Source organism: Bufo gargarizans, chromosome 6 (assembly GCF_014858855.1).
Source record: "Bufo gargarizans isolate SCDJY-AF-19 chromosome 6, ASM1485885v1, whole genome shotgun sequence".
In the NCBI taxonomy this organism is placed as follows: Eukaryota; Metazoa; Chordata; class Amphibia; order Anura; family Bufonidae; genus Bufo; species Bufo gargarizans.
The window spans coordinates 64,970,195-64,995,014 of NC_058085.1; the positions used below are offsets into that span (position 1 = coordinate 64,970,195).

The following is a 24,820-nucleotide window of genomic DNA, read 5'->3' on the forward strand; positions in this document are numbered from 1 at the left end:
ATCGCTGTTCTGGAAAACTACAGCCACGGAAGAAGGTACGGAATGGTCACATATCCCACCAATACGAACGCCCATACGTATGGAGACCAACCGGGGATTTATTCTTAGGAGGAATCTTAGAAAACAATAGAAATGGTAATAAATGGGACAATGACAAGGCAAGAAACTCACCCTGGGAAGACAGTTCTGCTTCTGCACCTTGGTGATGCCAACATCTAGAATTTCCTTGCCTCCAAACTAGAATTACAAAAATATAAAAAATACAGTGGATCTAATTCATTGTTTCAAAAAGCATATTCAAGGCTACTTTCACACCAGCGTTTTTGCTGGATCCGTCATGGATCAGCAAAAACGTATCCGTTACGATAATACAACTGCCTGCAACGCTTCCGTTACGATAATACAACTGCGGACAAGAATAGGCATTTATATTAAAGGCTGTCCATGCTGTTCTGCAAATTGCGGAACGCGCACGGACGCCATCCGTGTTTTGCGGATCTGTGATTTGCGGACCGCAATACACACCACGGTCGTGTGCATGAGGCCTTACATTGTGAGTCATGACGGATCCGCATTCCAGGACGCATTCAAAAACGCTGCTTACAGCGCTTTTCTGTGCGTCATGGGAACGCAATGAAAACGGAACGGAATACATTCTGGTGAACTCTGTTTCCTTCAGTTTTGTCCCCATCGACAATGAAGAGTTTCCCCCCCCCCCCCGCTATTAAGACCATATGACTGATCTCAATTGTGGAAAGGGAAAACGCAGATGTGAAAGTAGCCCAAAGCAATTCACATAGAGGAATCATAAGGCCTCATGCACACGACCGTTCCTTTTTTTGCGGTCCGCAAAAAACGAAAGCCGCCCGTTTTTGCGGGGCCACGGAACTGTCCGCCACCGAGTGCTGTCCGCATCTTTTGCGGCCCCATTGAAGTGAATGGGCCCGCATCCGAGCCGCCAAAACGGCAGCTCGGATGCAGACCCAAACAACGGCCGTGTGCATGAGGCCTAACACACAGGACAGATAGTGGGTGTTCAACCTGTACAGGCTAAGGCCTCATGCACACAATCGTGTCCGCAACGTGGTCCGAAAGCCACGGGTCTGCAAAATAGGGACAACTTTTGTGTGCTATCCGCATTTTTCTCCCTCTCCTCACTAGAAATGACTATTGTCCACAATACAGACCGGAATAGGACATGTTCTAGAATTTGTCAAATGGACATACGGACGCGGACGGCACATGGACGACATTTGCAGCTGTTTCTCAATTTTGTTAACACACGAGTGAGCTGCAAGAGAGGGTTCTTATCGCGCCAGCAATTAATTTTGCTAAGGCTACTTTCACACTAGCGGCACGGACCTCCTGCAGGCTGTTCCGTCGGGTGTCGGATCCGTCCTGCCGCTAGTGACCGTGTGCCCCCGGACAGCCGCCCCGTCCCAATTGGCTATAATGGGGGCGGAGTTCCCGGCGATGCACAGCAGCGCACGGTGAGAGAATGCCGGAATAAATGTCAGACATGTTGTAGTTTTATTCCAGCAGCCTCTCGCCGTGCGCTGCCTCGCCGGTGGGGATGGAGCGGCAGTCCGGGGGCACAACATTTACTAGCGGCAGGACGGATCCGACAGGCTGTTCACCTGCCGGAACAGCCTGCCGGAGGTCTGTGCCGCTAGTGTGAAAGTAGCCTTATTCTTATTTTAGTATTCTTGGTGAGCTGCTACTAGTTTGGAGACTAGGGGGCAGAATATCCCACTCTGTGTTGCCTTCGGACTCAAGGAAAGTAAAATTACAGGTAAGACAAATTTTGTATTGAAAATTCACTAGTTTTGTGCCAGAAAACTGGCGCTGATGCTTTGCATCACATTTACCAACTGTTTTACAACACTTTCTAAGGTTTTTACACCTTGCCAGACAAAGGGGTATGGCTTCTGGAAAAAAGGGGTGCGACTTCATATGAAAGGGGCCTGCCTTTGTATGCCAAAAAATGCACCAAAATCTTGGCGCGTTTTTGGAGTAAATCTACCCCAATTTATAAGTAGTGTAAAGTTGTTGTTTTTTCTCATTTGGACACAATTCTGGTGCATGTAAAAAATTCCAGTGTAAATCTGGAGCTGGATTTACAATACTCCAAACTTATGAAGGTCCATGCGCCAGAATAGTAAATGGGCCAGATTTATCATTAGCTCAAGTCAGAATAATGAAAAAGTCACACATTTTTGCGCAATCGCTAAAACTGCGCAAAAATGTGCAACTTTTTTCTACTCTGCACTATGCTCGCCAGTTTTCTGAAAGTGGGCGTGTTTTCTTATGTAAATTAATCTCTAGACAGATTTACTATTGCGACTATTTAAAAAGTCGCAAAAAAAATGTGCAATTTCACTCCAGTGAGGACCATGCTTATCTTATGAAATAACAGAGGGATGGCACGACATACAGTCATCAGAATAGATGCTCCAGAATTGTAGCTACTAAAACATAAGTCTGGAGAGGTGACAGCTCCTCTATAAACCCGCACCGTACACTTACTGCATGGTCCTTTACAGGTTAATATAACAGTATTTGCCTCTTACCATTCCAACATCAGCTTGTCCCAGATACTTCGCAGAATACAGGAGCCTAAGAAACAAATGGAATATGGACGTTAGTTGACAAAATGAACAGTTCCCCAATTCCCCGCACACTTTAGGATCTCACCTTCCATCCTGCTGTGGACGCTCCTGGCTCTTCTCTAGTCTTCGGGGGCACTGCTGTAGTTGGAAGTCAGGAACCCTTTCTCTGACCCCTCTGATGTACGGCATGAGGGGACGGAACACCTCCCCATCTTTCCACCGCCAGCGGATCATTCGGAACATTAGTGGCTCCCCCTTCAACTTACTTAGTACAGTGCCTGCCTATACAGGGATACTGAAATGTTAGAGGGGGTTTTCTTCTAACAATGAAATAGTCCAAGTCTAAAAACCATGCACAGCCCATAGACATAAACCCCTTTAAATATATATTTTTTAAATAGAAATTAAACCTATAACTGAAAAAATAAGACAATGGGAATTTATAGAGGAGATGCTTTGATCCATATGAGACAGTACAACAATAAAGACAAGATCCCAGGATCAGTGGTGAGAAAAAAAATTTGTATCCCACTTAGGGTCCATTCCAACATCCGCATCAATTTTGCGGACCTATTCAATTCAATGGGGCCGCAAAAGATGCCGTCAGCACACCGTGTGCTGTCCGCATCCGCAGTTTCGTTCCGCGGACAAGATAAGCATGTCCTATTCTTGTCCGCAGCCATGGACAAGAATAGGCATTTCTATTACAGGACCGGCCATGTGCGGTCCACAAAATGCGGAACGCACATGGCTGGTGTCTGTGTTTTGCGGATCCGCAATTTGCGGACCACAAAACACTTGGGGACATGTGAATGGACTCTAAAAAGCGTTACGGTTGTCATACATGTATGTGCAAGAGGAATACCACTGTATCCAGTCATTCTTAATATGTCAAGTATACTTCTATTTTATTTTATTTGTCGGCTTTCCCCGAGTTAGTGGGTGTACACTAGCTGCTTTGATGTCTCCCATACACAGAAAACAGGAGAATCTTCTCCCTTTTCACACCATGACACATGTTCAGAAGCAGCAGCAGCATGCACGATTTTCTACAGCAGTACTGAGCAGTGTAGTTGTGAATCCTGCACTGGGATGAGATACACTTACTAGAAGCAGCGTCTGTGTGCTTCCTCTCTCCTCCCCATAGACTTCTGTGAGCAGCAGCTATAACCTGATCTCTCTGAGAGCTAATAATCAATCAGTCTTCACCTCTGTCTCTCAAGACAGATTTTGTTAGAGTATTCAAAATGAATGATAAGTGGAGTAGCAGTCTGATAAGTGGAGAAAGAGGCATTTTCTCCAATAAAATCTATTACTACATTTCTTATATTCACCTGCACTATTGATTTATGAAACCTTTATAGAAATGACTGTCCTTTAACAGTCCCAGTGTCACGTCCTGCTCACCTGTCCATTGTATGCATTTCTTAGTGATACGCCATTTATTTCATCAATGACATCTCCTGCCAGAACCACCTCATCTACTTCAGTTTGGCTATCCGGCAGCACCTCTACCACAAAGATGCGGCCCTCCAGATATCTGGAAATAAAAACAGACCTATGGGTGTCATTCCAATACAGGACAGGCCTGAGGTTATGGAACACTTTTTTTTTTTTTTTTTTTTTTTTTATGCCATCAAATTCTCAGCCCAAAGTTTGCATAGTCAGAGAATTCTAGTATGGAGTCATAAAACTCTTTACACTGGCAGCCTATAGACAACGTATGCCACCATATGCCTATACAGCGTGATACATCAGTGCCTTTCGGTGAAGGTATATTTGGGAACTTATCCTGGTTTGTATGTCAAACGGAGGCTAAAAACGTGATGTGGACAGCCCCTCACTGCCCAGGGTCAAGAAGCTACTGGCTATAAATGTGCAAAAAAAAAAAAAGTTTTAAGAGATTGCAAAAAAATAAAAACCTCTAGACATGCTGCTCTACCCATGAGGATCAGGATCTGTAGGGACCCAGTTTTTTAAATATCCTTTTATAAACATAAGGATCGGTCCACACAGGACTTAATTTGCGGCGGGACACTCCTGCAGCAAACCCGTGGCAAAATCTGCATGAGTTGCCTGTGGATTGGTCACGGATGCTGCATTGCAAAGGGTTACAACCACGGCATAAATTGCCATGCTGTGGATATTACAAATACGCAGTGCGGGTCAATTTACAATGCTGATTTTTTCAGCAGCAATTTTTTATTTTTTTTTATCACAAGCAAATCTGCAGCGTTTCTGTTCGGCGTGGCCGCAGTAGAATCAGTCCCACAATGACAGATGCAGAAGAGTGTGCGATTTGACGACTTCATAATCTTTTCTAAAGGCAGCTCACTGTACGGTACATTCACACGACCGTGTGTAATCCTTTCCGTTTTGCAGTCCGCAAATAACGGAACCGCGTGTCCGCATTTTGCAGACAAATGACTTTCGTTTGTGTTCTGTATGTCTTCAGTTTTTTTTACGGTCCGCAAAAAAACTGAAGGAAAACGGAAGGAAAAAGAGAGAGAGAGAGAGAGAGAGAGAGAGAGAGAGAGAGAGAGAGAGAGAGAGAGAGAGAGAGAGAGAGAGAGAGAGAGAGAGAGAGAGAGAGAGAGAGAGAGAAAAAAAAGAATTATTAAGGCCTTCAAAAATACGGAAACGGATCCGCAAAAAACTGATGACGTACGGAAACCATTCCGTATGTCATCCGTAATTTGCGGATCCATTGACTTGAATGGGGCTGCGGACCAATCTGTGCGGACAATAGTGGAACAAGCTTCATTTTTTTGCGGACTAGAAATGCGGAAACACGGATGCGGACCACATACTAAACGTTGTCTGCACATTTTATTCACCCATAGAAATGAATGGATCCGCATCTATTCCGCAAAATGAGAAACGGATAAAACTATACGGTCATGTGAATGTACCCTTAGGAGCGCTTCTCCTCCTGCTCGCTGACCGGGGACACTGGCATCACATGGTTTCCAACTAATGAAAACCCATGAAATATGTGGTCCTGCAGAGCAGTGGCTAAGAAATGGGCCAGTGCTAATAGGACATATAGCATATGGGCAGGGGTTATCCTAATTAGACAAAATCTTTTAAAGGGAATCAGTCAGCAGATTTGTACCTATGACACTGGCTGACCTGTTACACGTGCACTTGGCAGCTGAAGACATCTGTGTTGGTCCCATGTTCATATGTGCCCGCATTGCTGAGAAAAATGATGTTTTATTATATGCAAATGAGCCTCTAGGAGCAACGGGGGCGTTGTCATTACACCTAGAGGCTCTGCTCTCTCTGGAACTGCTGCTCCCTCTGCACTATGTCACAGGACCAGGCAGAGAAAACGTCATCACGCCTGACCCTGTCAATCAAAGTGCATAGGGCGCGGCAGTTGCAGAGAGAGCAGAGCCTCTAGGTGTAATGGTAACGCCCCCGTTGCCCCTAGAGGCTCATTTGCATATATTAAACCATCATTTTTTCTCAGCAATGAGAGCACATATGAACATGGGACCAACACAGAGGTCTTCAGCTGCCAAGCGCATATGTAACAGGTCAGCCAGTACATCGGTACAAATCTGCTGACAGATGTCCTTTAAAGGGTGTTTCCACCATTACATCCACAAGATAGGGGATAAGTATCTAATTGGTGGTGTCCAATACCCCCTCCAATCCATGAGTTAATGGAGCCACTGTTACGTATGTCCACTGCCACTCCATAGATCTCTACAGGACAGCCGGAGATATCCAAGCGCTGTACTCTTCCCATAGAGATGAATAAAGCAGCAGCGTGCTTGCATAATGGGCGTGCCATTCTATTAAGGAACTTCGGATCTCCATACTTGTCATGACGGGGTGCCCCAGCGGTCAGACCCCACGATCAAATACTTATGTTATGGTGGGACAACCCCTTGTGTAATGTAATACAACACATAGGTCATGGTTGCTGGTGTCTTACGAGGCTTCATTTGGTTTATACTGCTTCTGTGTGTATATAGGTCAGCGACTAAATGTGTGAACATGCACTGATCAGAGCCAAGGGAAACAAACCTGAACAGCAGCAGATAGTTTGCCAGGACGGAAGGGAAATTATCCTCTGCCCTGACAGAACTAGCTAAACCAGTTAGCGGTGCCGATCTTGAAGGAGTGGCGGCACTATCTTACTGGGTGTGGCTGAGGTCAGGGCGACCTGCTGCAGGAATAGTCGCTGGGTGACACCTGCACCTACAGTGGCTAATGACGCTTGCTGCCGAGGGTAACAATACATAACAGATGGGAGGTGTAGTCATTTTGCAGAAGAAAGTAGAGAGGTTTGTGCTTCAGATCGTCAAGCGCTTACCTCAGCACCATCCCCAGCTCTCGACATGGCACAGTCTGATACGTGGCACACACCTAGGGCAATAAACCAGCAGATTCAACAGACACGTCATATTCTCATTGACAAACATACACTCAACGTGCATTTCCCTGCTGAAATGTTAAAGGGCTATTCCCATCTGCACAGGATAAAATAAATGCTCTCTGGGACCTGCTTCTATTTCAAGATCGGGGCACCATTGCCCGCAGCCGGGAATGTAGAAGTGACTTCCGAAAATACTCAAGTTAGCTGCGCATTTACGGTCCCCTCTCCATTCCTAGTGGCACAAGATGGGGCTCTTTTCTTGAGATAGGCCATAAATGTCCAGATGTGACCACTGCTTTAAAGTGGTTCTCCGGGAATTGGCGGGGGTCCGACTCCTGGGCTGCTGTGGAATCCTCACAGCTTGCCAAGCACAGCGCCGTACATTGTATAGTGGCTTTGCTTGATATTGCAGCCCTCACTTGAATAGGGCTGAGCTGCACGTGGCCTAGGAATATGCCTAAGTGCTCATGGAGGGCTGAGGCCTCTTCAAACAGCTGATCAGCAGGGGTGTTAGGAGTCGGACTCCCACCAATCTGATACGGATGACCTATCCTGAGGATAGGCCATCAATATCAAATTCCTGGATAATCCCTTTAAGGAAAGATCAGACCCAAGGTTAGGGCTACCAGGTGACCTGTGGCCACCGGACCTAAGATTGCAATGTTTGTTCACAACTGTTGATCTGGATTTCTGCCAACTCTCATGTTACAGTAATAATCTGCAACAAATCCATGGCAAAATCTGCCTAAGGCCTCATGCACACGCCTGTTGCCCGGCCGTTCCGTGCATTGGGGACCGCAATTTGCAGTCCCCAATGCACGGGCACCATCCGTGCTGCTGCTGCAGACAGATTCACACCCATTCAACTTGAATGGGTCCGTGATCCGTCCGCACCGCAAAAAAATAAAACATGTTCTATTTTTGTGCGGTGCGGAAACACAGAGAGAAACCCTGCGGAACCACTCCGTAGTGCTCCTGTGCCTCCGTTCCGCACCACACCTTCCAGGTTGCGGACCGATTGTGTGAAATCTGTAGAGAACATACGTAACCTAAATTATGGATGATTTAAAATTCACACCAATGGTATCTGCAGCATGTGGATAACAACTGGTGAAATCTCATCCACTTTTCTGTTACTGCAGATTTAGCACCTTCGAAATCCAGAGCAAGAATCTGCTGTGTGTACAGGTATCTAGAAAAGGAGCAAGATGACTGCCCCTTCTAGAGTGACCGCTGGTATTTATTAATACAAACCTATAATATCATTTTTTTTTCTTTTTTGAGGACGGCGATGTTGAAGGGGTTCTCCGGCTTTTTTTTTTTTTTTTTTTTTAAAGTGTTAAAAAGTCGGAGAACCCCTTTAAGGTTGCAATAACAAATCCACGCCACAGACCTACCTCTACTTCTGGAAATTGCTGCCTGCCGATGTACAAACCGGTTGGTTGCCCAGCAATCTCCTGTTAACAAGCGGCAAAACCTGCCGAGCAACCTCTGTGCCCTGACGACCCTGGTTTTACGGCTAACAGACGCGTTCCACCAAATGGCCGGCAGTAACATACAATTTAGCATTTTTACAATTTCTAGAAATTCTATCCATACTTACAGGCAGGAGCCAGCTCTCATCCAGGAAACTGGAATTCTGATGATAAAGGACAAGGGCCACATATTACTATAGAATTATAGCAGGACATTAGTACCATATGGGGCGACTTTGGTCACATTGTAATATTGCAAGCAATGATTATGAATGTGACATTTGGTTGCAGATGACTTCGCTTCATTACCGGCAGGTGCCCCCTTCCCCCCCTCCTTACCCGGCCAATTTTTTTAGTTTTAGCAATGGGCCTATCTAACTGCAAGTAACTAATTTCTGATGCAGGAAATAATATTTAAGGAAAAACCGTGAAAACTATGAAAAAAAATGCGTATTTTTCCTTTCTTATCAATTTTTTTCCATTACAAAATATTTGAAGACAAAACATTTCTGAATTTTAAAAAGCAAAAAAAAAAACGTGTGTACGCTTGTATATTTTACACACACTATTGCTAAAACAATTTTATTTTTATTTTTTTATGAGAGAAAAAGGGGGGAAATGTGTGAGTACATAGTCTGCTAGGCTACTGCTAAAACTAGTTACTATAGCTATAACTTTTAAAGTTTTTTTTATATCACTTTATTACATTTTTTAATTTAATTTTTTTAATGAATAAAAAAAAAAAAAAAAAAAAAAGGGAATTAACCCCTTCCTGCCTCAATTGGGGCCGGAAGGGATTCATTCACAAACTGCGGGCTCACAGTTAATTTTACAGCCAGCAGCGGGCACTCTCACATCAAATATTGCGTACCCCTGACGGCTTTTTCACTTTACCTGGTCTCCGGGATCCTTACTGTGACTGCAGCTGTTTCATGACAGCACGGTCACAGCGATCTGCAGAGCCATGGGGTGCTGGGAGATCGTAATGTAACCTGAAGCTTTTATAGGTTAGGTTACAGTTAAGAGCTTACCGCCATGACGTCTATAGTAAGCAAAAGGTTAATGTAAGGCCGCTTTCACACAGTCCGTGTTTGAGCAGTGATTTTTAGTCAAAACCAGGTGAGGGTCAAAAACACAGAACAGGAGCAAATCTTCCCATTTTATCTCATCAGAGTGTAGGATCCGCTCCTGGTTTTGGTTTGCAATTACTGATGGAAATCACTGACCAAACACTGACTTGTGTGAAAGCAGCCTTGGTCAGATGCAACTGTGTTTTTTTTTTTTTTCTTGTTATTGTCTAATGGATGTTGCAAATACAAAAGTCTCATGCAACTTAGACAAATTGCACCATAAAATAGTGATGTCAACAAGTTACAGATAAACCGCACACATTTTTTGGTCACCTGTAAGTGACCAGCTGTTGCAGGACCGCTGTCACCATGTAGCCCTAGCCGAATTTTAAGCTATATGTAACAGAGCAGGTGACGCCCCCTCTCCCACTATATAATGCACGTCTTACCTGCAGGTCTAGATCAAAAGTGCTCTGTGAGATCACCAGCAGCAAAGACAGGAAGGGCTCTATAGGGGAAAGATATGTGATATAGAGAACGGGTCACTGGACTGATACTCAGGACAAAATACAACTGGAAATAATTAGTTTCTAGGTTATTGCAAAAAAAAAAAAAAAAGCCATATTACCCATATGTTCTTCATTCCCCAGTACAGAGAATATAGGATCGTACCACTGCAATAAAAAGACACGTCAGCCCTGGCAGATGAATGTAACCCAGAATACTTGGTTTCTAAGCGTCAGCCAGTCTTACAATACGTTCCGCATTCAAGTCAGTAATATCAGATGTGGACAAGCAGGGAGGACCTATCGCTGTGGGGGCCTTCAGAGGGTTCGAGGCTACCACAAGGGCCATGGGAGTTCATTACTCCCAGGCAAAAGCCTCTCAGGTGCCATGGTCACAATTGACCAAGGAGTTAAAGGCTATGGACACCTTTGGGGCCATTTTATTATGATTGCATTTTACTCATTTTGGGCTAAAAATTATTTTTTCAATCGGTCCTTATTAAAAACGTTCAGCCACTTCTGAGTTACAAGGGTTAAAAAAATCTGTCTGTTTGCAGGCTGTCGGTTTCTCTTTTCTTTGAATTCTATCATCTTTTCAACGATATTCTGACCCCATAAACACTTATATATGCCATATTCTTATCGGTTTCATAAGAATTGAGCTATAATGAGTGTTTATGAGGTCAGGAGATCATCCATAACCCTGGGTTCACACCTGAGCGCTCTGAAAGGAGCGCTCTGTATGCGCGATTGTACCGGCGTTTACAATGGCGCGTACAGAGACAAGCGAACGCCCATTGTCGCGCGTTCCCGAAAGTCTATGTACGGGAACGCGCGACAAAACGCCCCAAAGAAGCTCAAGAACTTTTTTGAGCGTAGGGCGTTTTTCAGTAAAGTGTGAACCAGGGCCATAGGGAAGCATTGGTTTTCATGTGTTGAGCGTTTTACAGCGCGTTTGAACGCGCTGTAAAACGCTCAGGTGTGAACCCAGCGTAAGAGCTACACAAGAGACGTCAGATGACGGGTTTCAAAGAAAACAGAAATTGACAGCTTGTAAACAGATTTTTTAACCCTGTATCTTAAAACAAGCAACATTTTTAATAAAGAGCAACTGAAAAAATAATTTTTAACCCAAAATGAGTAAAATGCAATGTTAAAAAACAAATTGCCTTGAAGGTGTCCATAACCTTTTAATGTCAATGATCGGCGTTATCACTACTCACAGACATCAGCTCTGGGTGTCTTCTGTTTAAAATAGCACAAACCCAGCAGCTTTGGCACCTGCTCTTGAGCCAGCGTCATGTTTAAAGAGTTCAGGAAGAAGATACGTTTTATTGTCACGCTTAGAAGAATCTGACCAGGATAGGTTGTGCAGCCTTGGTTTACAGACTCCTGTAAGAAGAAACATGCAAGACCCACCTCAAGTAATTTCTGTGTGTGCTGCAAATGTTGGATTGTGGCTGCTAAAGTTTTTCTACAGAGGGCCATGCGTAGAAAGAATCGTCCTCGCCCCTGTGGGGTTAACACCTTGGGACAGGCCAGAGTCTTCTCTATCATGACAGAAATATGAGGGACCCTATCAAAACAAAAAAATATATTATATTAAAAGAGAAGAAAAAAGGAATCTAGAAATAACAGCAATGACTTTGTGAGTCTGTGCCTCTGTCTCTCTCCAGCAGCTCACTCCTCCTCCCCTCCCCTTCTATGGGCAGCATGTAACCTGATCCCTCAGTGAGCTAACAGTCCGTCTGGTCTCTCAAGACGAATTTAGCTCTGAATTGAAGATTAAAGGGAACCTGTCACCGGGATTTTGTGTATAGAGCTGAGGACATGGGTTGCTAGATGGCCGCTAGCACATCCGCAATACCCAGTCCCCATAGCTCTGTGTGCTTTTATTGTGTAAAAAAAACGATTTGATACATATGCAAATTAACCTGAGATGAGTCCTGTCCCTGACTCATCTCACATACAGGACTCATCTCAGGTTAATTTGCATATGCATCAAATCATTTTTTTACACAATAAAAGCACACAGAGCTATGGGGACTGGGTATTGTGGATGTGCTAGCGGCCATCTAGCAACCCATGTCCTCAGCTTAATACACAAAATCTCAGTGACAGGTTCCCTTTAAATGTTGAATACAAGAGGCGGGGGGGGGGGGGGGGGGGGGGGAGAAAAAGGCTCCTAAGTGGAGAAAAGACGGATGGCAGGTCAAACATGCGCACTGCAGCTCCATTTGTCTCTATGGGTAAAACGCTGTACTCACCTATCTCTGGCAGTACCATAGAGATAAATGGAGCAGCACTGCGCATGCTCGATCTGCGCTTATTTCACTTTTGGGGAGCCTTGTGGGGCACAGGGTCTCAGTTCTTGTGATTGTCAGGGGTCCCAGCAGTAACACCCCCACCAATCTAATAGTTATCCTGTGGGTACCTTGAAATGACCAGAATACCCCCTTAAATTCCAGTTTTCCTAGGCTCCGGACTTTTAAGCCTCATTCACACATTTGTGTTCAAATCCGTGAGAAGGTGGTCAGTGATGCATCTGTGAAGCTGTCCGTGAAGGATTCAGGTTGGGTCTGTGTGTCCGTTTTTTGCTGTCCGTGTGTCATCCGTGTTTCACCGAACAGCTAAAAAATAGTTTTCAAAGCATGATTAGTGAAACACGTATGCAACACGGATGGACCCATAGATGGGCGTGATGGATCCGTGAACACGGACAAAATAGAACATGCATCCGTGCTAAAAAAAAACTGACCCACGGGCCGTGCTAAAACACTGATGTGTGAATACACACATTAAAATGAATCGGGACGTGTGCTGTCCGTGGAACACTGACGTGTGAATGAGGCTTTACTCCGCCAGGTATATTTTTGGTTCACACCTGCCGCAGGTATCAAGTTGTGGAAGCTCCTCAATCCAATGCCAATAATCTCTTTTCTTCAACCCCAGCACTCCACCTGGAAGACAATAACCCACATGTGAAATTGCATAGGGTACGAAATGTGAAAAATATAGATAAAAATGCAAAAAAAAGTAGAAAATCCTGTCAAAATACACACATATATCAATGACCTATATAGCAGACCAAATGACCTTTCTTCCCGACATAAATCCACCACATTTTCATGCAGCTGCCACTAGAGGGAGCTCCGTGCATTCAATGGTAACTGTATACCTTTTTATACAATGAGCTCTCCCTATTGGTGGAGGGAAATAGGAAGATTTGAGATCTAAAAATTAGGAAATGTATCAATCTATTTATGCCTGGTGTAATTACATTGAGAAATGGTGTTCAGAATGAGCGCCATATTAATAAAGCACTTACTCCACTTCCGTCACAAAAGCAGGGTCAAGTTGGTGATTTTTTTTTTTTAAACCCCTCCATTTAATTTAAAAAAAAATTAATTTGGCAGAAATCTCACTGGGAGGCGGTGGGGATCTTACAAAGATTTGCTATGGGGGCCCTAAAAGGTCCATGTACACCCCTGGTAGCAGCCACTAAAATGAATGGCCGTCCATGTAGTAAATGGGTAGGCTGAATTTACCAGAGGCTCAATGTCAGGGCCTATGCACATGACCACGCCATGTTTTTCGGTTCACAAATTGCAGATCCGCAAAACACGGATGCCGTCTGTGTGTGTTCCGCAATTTGCGTAACGGAACGGGCCGACCATAATGCAAATACCTATGCTTGTCCGCAAAATGGACAATGGCACATGTTCTATTTGTTTTGTTTTGAGGGGCCACAGGACGGAGCAGCGAATGCGGACAGCGCACGGAGTGCTGTCCGCATCTTTTGTGGCCCTACTGAACTGAATATGTCCGCAACCGAGCCACAAAAAATGGGATTGAGCTGCAACTAGGCCACGTGATCGATGAATGTGATGTCACTTGCCTAGGAAGAGGCTGCACCGCTCACAGCTCTTCAAACAGCTGATCAGCGGGGTGCAGGGAACTGGACCCCCACCGATCTCATATTGCTGGTCTATCCTGAGGATAGTCCATGAATATGAAAATCCCGGAAAACCCCTTTAATGGCTATCTGCTTCCAACCAGGGGTTTACATAGATAATAAGTGCCAATACTTACTCTTCAGCCCTTTACGCAGGATCATCTCTATGGTATCACATAGCGGGGTCACATGCGGCGAGTCATCTGTGATGGTATCTGGATGGACCGTCTGCAATCCCAGGACACAAGCTGGAAGATAGAGTATTCATTGTCATACACATTTATTACGTTCTCTTCCCCACCTCGCCCGTCTGGTTGTACTTGGTACGTCAGTGTAGCCCATTGTGTTGTCTGTCAGCGGCCTTTGATAACGAGCCAAACCTGACAACTAAAATGTAGCACCGTGGTACACTGTAGAGGGGGGGGGGGGGGGGGGGGTGTCAATGAGGTGTGGAAAGATCTAGGTTTCTTGGCCATTTTTAGGCCTCCTTCATCACGACTGCAGGACAAAGTACTATTGTTAAAGCACCCGCCTCACGTCAATACAATAAGTCGTTATGGGGGTGCAGTTGACAGATGGTGGGTTTTCTGCCCCAATTCGGCTGCATCTTTGGCAGCTCCATGGGTTTTCATCTCATCAACCTGCCCAAACCAAGACCAGCGGACGTTAGGCTTTTGGGTGGGTTGATGGAAGTACAGCATCACAACGCAGGGAGACTTTACCCAGCAGCACAAGGAGGTGAATAATATGGGGGTGCTGACTGGGGGCACCATGATGAACACTATTTTGGGGGTAGCATAGCTGACACTATATTGGGGACAATCTGTAGCCTATTTGCCAACCTCCTTGGTTCTTCTGGAGTCTCCCTAAAAAAGGGGAAGACCTCTTGGATCCCGGTAGGACATGTAACGGAGGCATTTTCTGGACCAGCACTAGTTATAGGGCCGGGGTACACAGGGGCACACCCTTCCAGTGTTATAGGGGCAGTGGGGCAGACCCTTCCAGTGTTATAGGGGCACACTCTTATGTGGACTTTGTAAACCACTGTTATATACCCCATGGTGGCACAACTGAAATTGGAAGTGGACACAGGCATACACTGATCACATAGGGCTCCCCTTGCCCCACTCAGTTTCCAAGTATGTATGCATCACTCCAGGGCACTGTAGACCGTAAATCCCCAGATTTCTGACAAATTTACATTTTGTTTTTTTGTATTTAAATAAATTTCAATGAAATACAAACTGTAATTTAAAAAAAAAAAAAAAAAGTCTGTGGCCTCAACCACTTTATCCGACTTTTACGTTGCAAAAAGTCGAGCAAAATGACTTTGAGCACCATATTTTTTTTCAATGTACTTATATCAGAAAACTGGCAAAAACACATTGATAATCTCTCCTGCGTCCCTTCTATTACAGAGCTGTCTGCCCGCAGCCACCACTAGGGGGAGCTCAGTGCTCTAGGAATGTATGTAATAACGATGTAAACTGTAATCATCTCCTTGCACAGAGCTCCCCCTAGTGGCCCCTGCTTGAAAGTGCAGCGTTTTCACAGGCGGAAGAGAAGTTCAGTGCTGGGCCCCCCAGCAGTCCTCCCCTTGGGGCCCCTTATCTGCCTACATTGCAGGTATCCCATTAAGATGGGCAATGTCACCACCCATCCACTGGGGGGCTCACAGTATCTGCTCGTTTCTATTACTAAGCATCACCTGATCCTATAGTCCAGTCATCTGTGTGGAGCTGGCACCAGCAGCAGCTGGAAGACCGCACTGCACGCTGGGACTTGTAGTCTTACATGACCTGGGCACACGAATGCCACTCTCTCCTATCACTTAGCTCCACCAACCTTTCAGCGTGCCCAGCAGAGGCTCCTTTCCTGCCATTGCTCTATCCCACTTCCGTCTACGACCGGGCTTCAGGATTACCGGAGGGAGAACGGGGAAGAACTCTTCACAGACCTCGCAGAGCATACATCGGAGGTCCAGCACCAGCTCCGGTCCGGGGGTGGGGCGTGCTCCCCCTTTCTTTATAAAATGAGCTCATCCATAAACGCAGAATAATATGAAGGACGCTGCTATTAGTGCTCAGCGCGGGGGGGTTAAGGTGTGTGCGGACCGGCCGGCCCTTCCCTGCCACTGACTGGGGCTGTATGACATTCCTGTGCAGGTGTCAGCTTAACCCTTTGTGTACATCACGCCTTCCCTGCAGAAGAACTCCACTCCCCTATAATCAGCAGTCTTATCTTCTTGGCTACTGAAGTGTATAATATGACCAGTATTTGCAACTTTATTGATTTATGGGTGTGTTTTTTTTGACAAATTCAAAGATTTTATTAGTTTTCAGAAAGTGCATAAAACATTTAAAAAAAATATAAGCAAAAGGCAACAACAGATATACAAATCAGACTTAGGGCTCATGCACACAAATGTGTGTCCGTTCCGTTCTGTATGCAAACCGTTCACTTCAATGGGGATGCAAAAAAAAAAAGGAAATGTGTACGTTCCCTGTCTGTATGCCTGCGCATAAAAGATTACGGACAAGGATAGGACTGTTCTATTAGGGGCCAGCTGTTCCGTTCCGCAAAATACGGAATGCACACAGCCGATATCCATGTTTTGCGGATCCGCAATTTACAGACCGCAAACCATCAGCAGTCGTGTGCATTAGCCCCTAGCATGCATTCACATAACCGTATGTATTTTGCGGTCCACAAAATTTCCACAAAAAAATACAGATGACGTCCGTATTGCATAATATATATATTTTTTTTTTTTTTGCAGATCCATTGTAACAATACCTATTTGTGTCCACAGAACGGACAAACGGATATTGACAGCTCCCAGAGTGTTGTGTTTTTGCGGAGCTAATGAAATAAATGGCGGGGGGGGGCGGTGGCGGTCCCAGAGAGTGCTGGTGACCGACCCCACCTACATATCTACACCCAACAGACCGAGAGGCGGATACACACCCTAAAAGTATTGGGAAACACACACTTATGACACTCCATTCTAAATTCATAGGCATTAACCCCTAGAGGACCAGACGATTTTTCCATTTTTTTGTTTTCATTTTTCACTCTCTGCTTTCCCAGAACCATAAAATTTTTATTTTTCTATTCCCATAGCCTTATGAGAGATTGTTGTTTTTTTGCAGGACAAGTTGTACTTTCTAAGGCCTCATTCACACATATGTGGATTTTCACAGACCATGGTCCGTGAAAACCCGTCCTGCTTCGCGCCGCCACCGTTCTACAGTAATACACTCGTATGATCTATATGTATGGACTTAGCCGTCAATCACTTTGTCTTGTTTGCGGTGGGAGAGGTTTTCTAGGTGTGCACCGCCATACCAGTGACCTGATTGTTAGAAAGTGCCACCAGCAGGAGACAGTAACCACCATAATGAGAGGCTAGAGGCAAAAAATGCCATGAAATTCTGGTGTTTTTTTGAGGTGGCATATTGTAGGCGAGCGAGTTCAGTACGAGGAACTGGCAGCGTGTGTCTGTGTGAGGTCCCGTTTTGAACTCTGCTGCTCTGACAGGATCGCACAGCATTAGGGCTCATGCACATGACCATGGTTTGGATCCGATCCGCATTTTTAGGGGTCTGATGCGGACCCATTCACTTCAATGGGGCTGCAAAAGATGTGGACAGCGCGTGTGCTGTCCACATCTGTATGTCTATTCCATGGCATCCACCAAAAATATTTTGTCCGCATGACAGACAAGGACGGTTCTATTAGGGGCCAGCCGTTCTGTAAAATGTGGAATGCACACGGCCAGTATCTGTGTTTTGCGGATCCGCAAAACATACAATGGTCGTGTGCGTCAGTCCTTAGGCCCTGTTCACAAGGGCAAAATCTGTAGAAACTGCCGTGGTTTTTCAATTTCGATCCCGCGGACCCTCTTCCAGCCGTCCGTCTGGACACCGCGACAAGAAAAGACATGTCTTTTCTAGGCACAGTGGATTAAACCGCCGGCAGCACGAACGGCAGCATGACTTTTCTTTGAAAACAATGTCGGAGATTTATCAAAACTGGTGTAAAGGGAAACTGGCTTAGTTGCCCATAGCAACCAATCAGATTCCACCTTTCATTTTGGACAGCTCCTTTGGAAATGGTGGAATCTGATTGGTTGCTATGGGCAACCTAAGCCAGTTCTACTGTACACCAGTTTGATAAATCTCCCCCAATGGAAGGCTGATTCCTGGAGGTCGCTATTGGCGTTTTAGTGTGGAAACCGTGCCAAAATTCAAACATAAAAAAAAGACACTGGGGGTCATTTACAAAGACCGTCTTTTTATGCTGGTCTTTGTTACCCCCCCCCCCCATTGCTGCTGAAGGATTGATGAGGTGTCCACTTCTTCACACACTTGGGGTCATTTATTAAGATTGTCACTTTTTTGGTGGTCTTTTTCCTTACTTTTACACCAGCTTTGCTGCCGAAAGATGCAAATAATTTATGGTGGGGAGTGCGCCTTGTCAAAAATTAGACACATCTTGGTAGTCTGTGCGATTGCCAGAAAATCCGGAGCTGGCGTAGTTTTTCAGCTACTTTTACACCTTTTTCTTGGCGTAAAATTAGTAAATTGGCTCTCCCTCGACACTCCTATGTGTCGAACACAGCCTACAAAACGCTTTAAAAGTTTCAAAAAAAAGGGGTTGTGCAACAATTTTACCCCAAAAAGAGGCATAAAACTGTTAGCAAATGACCCCCGCAGTTTTCAGGCATTTACCCACTTCACATCCGGGCCATTTGCCCCCTTCCTGACCAGGCCTAATCTTGCAAATCTGACATGTGTCACTTTATGTGGTAATAGCTTTGGAACACTTTTATTTATCCAAACCATTCAGAGATTTTTTTCTCGTGACACATTGTACTTCATGATGGTCATAAATTTGAGTCAATATATTTCACCTTTATTTATGAAAAAATCCCAAATTTACAAAAAAAATTGAAAAATTAGCAGTTTTCAAAATTTCGATTTCTCTGCTTTTAAAACATAAAGTGATACCTCATAAAATATTTATTACTTAACATTCCCCATATGTCTACTTTAAGTTGGCATCATTTTGTAAATTTCATAAAAAAAGTTTAGGACGTTAGAAGGCTTAGAATTTTAGAAGCAATTCTTCAAATGTTTAAGAAAATTGCCAAAACCAACTTTTTAAGGACCAGTTCAGGTCTGAAGTCACTTTGTGGGGCTTAAATAGTGGAAACCCCCCAAAAAAATAACCCCATTGTAGAAACTACACCCCTCAAGTTACTTAAAACTGATTTTACAAACTTGTCAACCCTTTAGGCTACTTTCACACTTGCAACAGTGTGATCCGGCGGGCAGTTCCGTCGTCGGAACTGGCCGCCGGATCCGCCGATCTGCTGCTGACTGAAAGCATTTGTGAGACGGATCCGGATCCGTCTCACAAATGCATTGCAAGGACGGATCCGTCTCTCCGCTTGTCATGCGGACTGACGGATCCGTCTTGTACATTTTTCTCATTTTTACCGATCTGCGCATGCGCATGCCGGAACGACGGATCCGGCATTCCGGTATTCTGAATGCCGGATCCGGCACTAATACATTCCTATGGGAAAAAATGCCGGATCCGGCGTTCAGGCATGTCTTCAGTTTTTTTCGCCGGAGAGAAAACCGTAGCATGCTACGGTTTTCTCTTTTGCCTGATCAGTCAAAACGACTGAACTGAAGACATCCTGATGCAAACTGAACGGATTACTCTCCATTCAGAATGCATGGGGATAAAACTGATCAGTTCTTTTCCGGTATAGAGCCCCTGTGACGGAACTCTATGCCGGAAAAGAATAACGCTAGTGTGAAAGTACCCTTAGGCCCCTTTCAATCGGGCGAGTATTCCGCGCGGATGCGATGCGTGAGTTGAACGCATCGCACCCGCACTGAATCCCGACCTATTCATTTCTATGGGGCTGTTCACATGAGCGGTGATTTTCACGCATCACTTATGCGTTGCGTGAAAATAGCAGCATGCTCTATTTTGTGCGTTTTTCACGCAACGCAGGCCCCATAGAAGTGAATGGAGCTGCGTGAAAATCGCAAGCAAGTGCGGATGCGGTGCGATTTTCACGCACAGTTGCTAGGAGACGATCGGGATGAGGACCCGATCATTATTATTTCCCCTTATAACATGGTTATAAGGGAAAATAATAGCATTCTGAATACAGAATGCATAGTACAATAGGGCTGGAGGGGTTAAAAAAAGAATAAAAAATAATTTAACTCACCTTAATCCACTTATTCGCGCAGCCGGCATCTCTTCTGTCTTGTTCTGTGAGGAATAGGACCTTTGATGGTCCGTCACATGATCCATCACCAAAGATCTTGTGACGGACCATGTGATGAGCGTAGTGACGTCATCAAAGGTCCTATTCCTCACAGAACAAGACAGAACAGATGCCGGCTGCGCGAATAAGTGGATTAAGGGGAGTAAAATTATAATTTATATTTTTTTTTAACCCCTCCAGCCCTATTTTACTAAGCATTCTGCACTATATATTACAAATAGTACAGGCGCCATTTTGACCACATATAGCAGTCTAATATTTAAGTTGAGAATGTTATATTTAGTTCTTTATTTGGCATTAATGGCAGCCAAGCTCATTCCAGAGGGGTTCACCCATCTTTCACTCTCCCTGCCACTGTACCTACCTTTGTCCCTTTCTCAGCCTCAGATCTGCCCCCCACCTCCATCAGTCTCCTATCAGACCTCAGAGCCTACATCAGCCTCAGATCAAACCCCCCAGCCTCAGATCAGACCCCCATCAGACCTCCCAACCTCAGATCAGACCCCTATCAGACCCTCCCTAGCCTCAGATCACACCCCCATCAGACCTCCCAACCTCAGATCAGACCCCCCCCAGCCTCAGATCAGATCCCCCCAGCCTCAGATCACACCCCCATCAGACCTCCTAACCTCAGATCAGACCCCCCCCCAGCCTCAGATCACACCCCCATCAGACCTCCCAACCTCAGATCAGACCCTCCCTAGCCTCAGATCACACCCCCATCAGACCTCCCAACCTCAGATCAGACCCTCCCTAGCCTCAGATCACACCCCCATCAGACCTCCCAACCTCAGATCAAACCCCCCCCCAGCCTCAGATCAGATCCCCCCCAGCCTCAGATTAGGCCCCCAGTCTCAGATCAGTCCCCCACAAGGCTCAAATCTGACCCCATCAGACCATCCCCACCCTCAAATCAGCCCCAATCAGACCTCAGATCAGACATTTAAAATAAAAAAAAATAAACTTACCTCTCCAGCTCTGGACGGCGCTACCACTTGGCAGATTCACTTACCCTCCTTGGTCTTCCGGCTGTGCTGTACTGTGACCTGACAGCGCACAGCGTAGTAGTGGAATCGGTAGTTAGCATTTTCTGGCCGGGGGCCACATGAAATGGTCCCATGGGCCAGAGGTTCCCCACCCCTGCCTTATATCTTATCCATGTGCAGTCTTCAAGCCTGGTTTTGGCTCACAATCAGTGATGGCCAGTTTGCCATGTTTGCCCGGCGAGGCACAGGTAAGCCCTGCTCACAATCATTGACCAAAAATGTAAGTGTGAACTAGCCCTCAGTGTTTTGTCAGTGGTTTCCAGCCAAAACAAGGTGCAGGTCCAAAACACAGAAGGAGTGCAGTTCTTTCCATTCTACCTTATTAATGGGAACCTGTCACCGGGATTTTGTATCAAAAACGATTTGATACATATGCAAATTACTCTGAGATGAGTCCTGTCCCTGACTCATCTCACGTACAGGGCACATCTCGGTTGATTTGCATATGTATCAAATCGTTTTTTTTTACACAATAATGCACACAGAGCTATGGGGACTGGGTATTGTGGATGTGCTAGCGGCCATCTAGCAACCCATGTCCTCAGCTCTATACACAAAAATCCCGGTGACCGGTCCCTGTAGCACACAGAGCTATGGGGACTGGATATTGCGGATGTGCTAGCGGCCATCTAGCAACCCATGTCCTCAGCTCTATACACAAATCCTGGTGACCGGTTCCCTTTAACTTTCAGGATACCGTATTTTTTTTTTTTTTTGCGTTTTCATTTTTCTTCCCTATCTTCCTTGAGTCATAACTTTTTATATTTCCGTTCACATAGCTGTATGAGGGCTTATTTTTGTGGGACAAGTTGTGCTTTCTAATGCCACCATTAATTATGGCATACAATGTAGTGGGAAATGGTAAAAAAATTCCAAATAGTGTGGAATTGGAAAAAAATAAATAAATTCCTCCACGGGTTTTGTTACAACTTTGTTCTGTTTTCAGCAAAAGAGACCTGTGCACTTCATTCTCTGGCTCAGTACAATTACTACGATACCCCATATGTATAGGCTTTTTATGTCTAAATATTGTAAAAATAAATGTAAGCTTTGCAGAGAAAAAAAAATACATCACCATATTCTGACCCCTATAACTTTTTTTTATAGTTATATCTACTGAGCTGTATGGTGGCTCATTTTTTGCAGGACAATCTGTAGTTTTTATTGATACCCTTTTGCAGTGTGTGTGTTACATTCTTTGGGTAAGAGAAGCAATGAAAAAATGGCAAAAAATTGGCCATTGTGCCCCTTTTTTCCGTTACGCCATTCGCTGTATTGGAAAAATATTTGTATATTTTTTATTTAGGTATTTATTTTTTTATTAAACGGAAAGGGGATTGATTTAAACTGTCATATATCTTCTATTTTCAAAACGTTTATATTTTTTAACTTTTTATATAATTTGAAGTTGTTTTTTTTTAACTTTTTTTGTAATGATTTTGAAGCCTACGAAATGCATCTTTTATTTTTAACCAATCATGGATTTTTAAATTGCATTTAAAGGGATTCTGTCACCAAGTTTTAGGTTATAGAGCTGCGGACATGCACGGCTAGATCGCCGCTAGCATGTCCACAATATACCTGTCCTATAGGGCTGTGTGCTTTTATTTTCTTTAAAAAAGGATTTTAGAAATATGTAAATTAGTCTTGTAGGTGCCCAAGGGGCTATACGAACCTTCCTGGTGCCCAGTCACGCCCGCCTATGAAGGAGCCCAGCACCGCCTATGTCCTCCGAATCTCCTCCTTTCGGCACCGATAGATTGCCGTGAGCTCGCGCATGTGCAGTGCCGGTATAGTGTTCCTTCCCTGTGCTGGCATCAGCCTCAGGAAAAGAGGTGCGCATCGCGAGATTACGGCAATCTATCGTTGATCAAAGGAGGAGATTCGGAGGACATAGGCGGTGCTGGGCTCCTTCATAGGCGGGCGTGGCTGGGCACCAGCAAGGTTCGTATAGCCCCTTGGGCACCTACAAGACTAATTTACATATCTCTAAAATCCTTTTTTAAAGAAAATAAAAGCACACAGCCCTATAGGACAGCTATATATGTATCTCTATAGCCCAAAACTTGTATTTTTTCACGGTCCGCAAAAACGGGGTCCGTAGGTCCGTGATCCGTGACCGTTTTTTCGTCCGTGGGTCTTCCTTGATTTTTGGAGGATCCACGGACATGAAAAAAAAGTCGTTTTGGTGTCCGCCTGGCCGTGCGGAGCCAAACGGATCCGTCCTGAATTACAATGCAAGTCAATGGGGACGGATCCATTTGACGTTGACACAATATGGTGCAATTGCAAACGGATCCGTCCCCATTGACTTTTAATGTAAAGTCAGGAGTCCCTTTTATACCATCGGATCAGAGTTTTCTCCAATCCGATGGTATATCTTAACTTAAAGCGTCCCCATCACCATGTTAGAATATACTGTCGGATCTGAGTTTTCACAAAGTGAAAACTCAGCTCTGAAAAAGCTTTTATGCAGACGGATCTTCGGATCCGTCTGTATGAAAGTAACCTACGGCCGCGGATCACGGACACAGATGCCAATCTTGTGTGCATCCGTGTTCTTTCACGGACCCATTGACTTGAATGGGTCCGTGAACAGTTGTCCGTCAAAAAAATAGGACAGGTCCTATTTTTTTGACGGACAGGATACACGGATCACGGTCTCGGCTGCAAAACGGTGCATTTTCCGATTTTTTTTCACTGACCCATTGAAAGTCAATGGGTCCGCGAAAAAAACCTGAAAATGGCACAACGGCCACGGATGCACACAACGGTCGTGTGCATGAGGCCTAATACAGCATTTTTTAAACTAAAAACAGGTGCAGACACTATAGTAAATGTCTGGTCTTTTTCTCCCCTACATCTCCACAGTTTGTTTTGTGCAGCTTCAAAAAGAAGCATGTGCCATGTATGTTGTGTTTTTTTATTGCATTTTCCTTTGGTGTTTTTCTGTCCCAATACAGAGCGAGATTACAGGGAGGGGACAGATACTTTTCTATAAAAAAAACACAAGGCATATAAAAAAATGGGAAAAAACATCCCCAAAAACACTACAAAAAAAATAAAAAAATTGGGTGTTTTTCTGGAAAAAAAACCAAAACACACAACACTGAACTGTTTGTAGCAGCAACCTAAGGCCTCTTGCACACGGCCGTTGTGGTTCCGTTCCGTGCATTGGGGACTACAATTTGCGGTCCCCAATGCGCGGGCAACGTTTGTGCGGCGGCCGGGACGGATCCAGACCTATACAACTTGAATGGGTCCGTGATCCGTCCGTTCCGCAAAAAAATAGTTTTTTTGCGGAACGGAAGGGCGGATCAGAACCCCACAGAAGCGCTCTGTACTGCTTCTGTGGGGTCCCAATCTGTGCCTTAGTTCTGCACCTCCGGATTTGCAAACCCATTCAAGTAAATGGGTCCGCATCCGTGATGCAGAGTGCACAATGTCGGTGCC

General features: G+C 44.9%; 1 protein-coding gene across 4 annotated transcripts in view; it reads right to left on the bottom strand.

The window, feature by feature from the left end:
* LOC122940046 overlaps window positions 1–21,554 on the bottom strand; it is a 33,846-nt gene extending 12,292 nt beyond the window's left edge. Inside the window, exons 1-12 of one of the 4 annotated variants that reach the window (XM_044296348.1) lie at window positions 21,334–21,554; window positions 14,143–14,253; window positions 12,935–13,010; window positions 11,470–11,626; window positions 10,173–10,218; window positions 9,994–10,052; window positions 8,603–8,638; window positions 6,937–6,989; window positions 4,017–4,149; window positions 2,695–2,891; window positions 2,571–2,616; window positions 172–237 (exon numbers count right to left, since the gene is read on the bottom strand). In XM_044296348.1, the coding sequence (XP_044152283.1) occupies window positions 172–237; window positions 2,571–2,616; window positions 2,695–2,891; window positions 4,017–4,149; window positions 6,937–6,989; window positions 8,603–8,638; window positions 9,994–10,052; window positions 10,173–10,218; window positions 11,470–11,626; window positions 12,935–13,010; window positions 14,143–14,167 (894 nt within the window). In that variant the 5' untranslated portion in view covers window positions 14,168–14,253; window positions 21,334–21,554. Of the gene's footprint in view, window positions 1–171; window positions 238–2,570; window positions 2,617–2,694; window positions 2,892–4,016; window positions 4,150–6,936; window positions 6,990–8,602; window positions 8,639–9,993; window positions 10,053–10,172; window positions 10,219–11,469; window positions 11,627–12,934; window positions 13,011–14,142; window positions 14,254–15,713; window positions 15,822–15,850; window positions 16,280–21,333 lie in introns of those variants that run through there. The other 3 variants (XM_044296346.1, XM_044296349.1, XM_044296347.1) reach the window with 3 other exon arrangements.
* Between the last annotated feature and the right edge of the window lie 3,266 nt (window positions 21,555–24,820).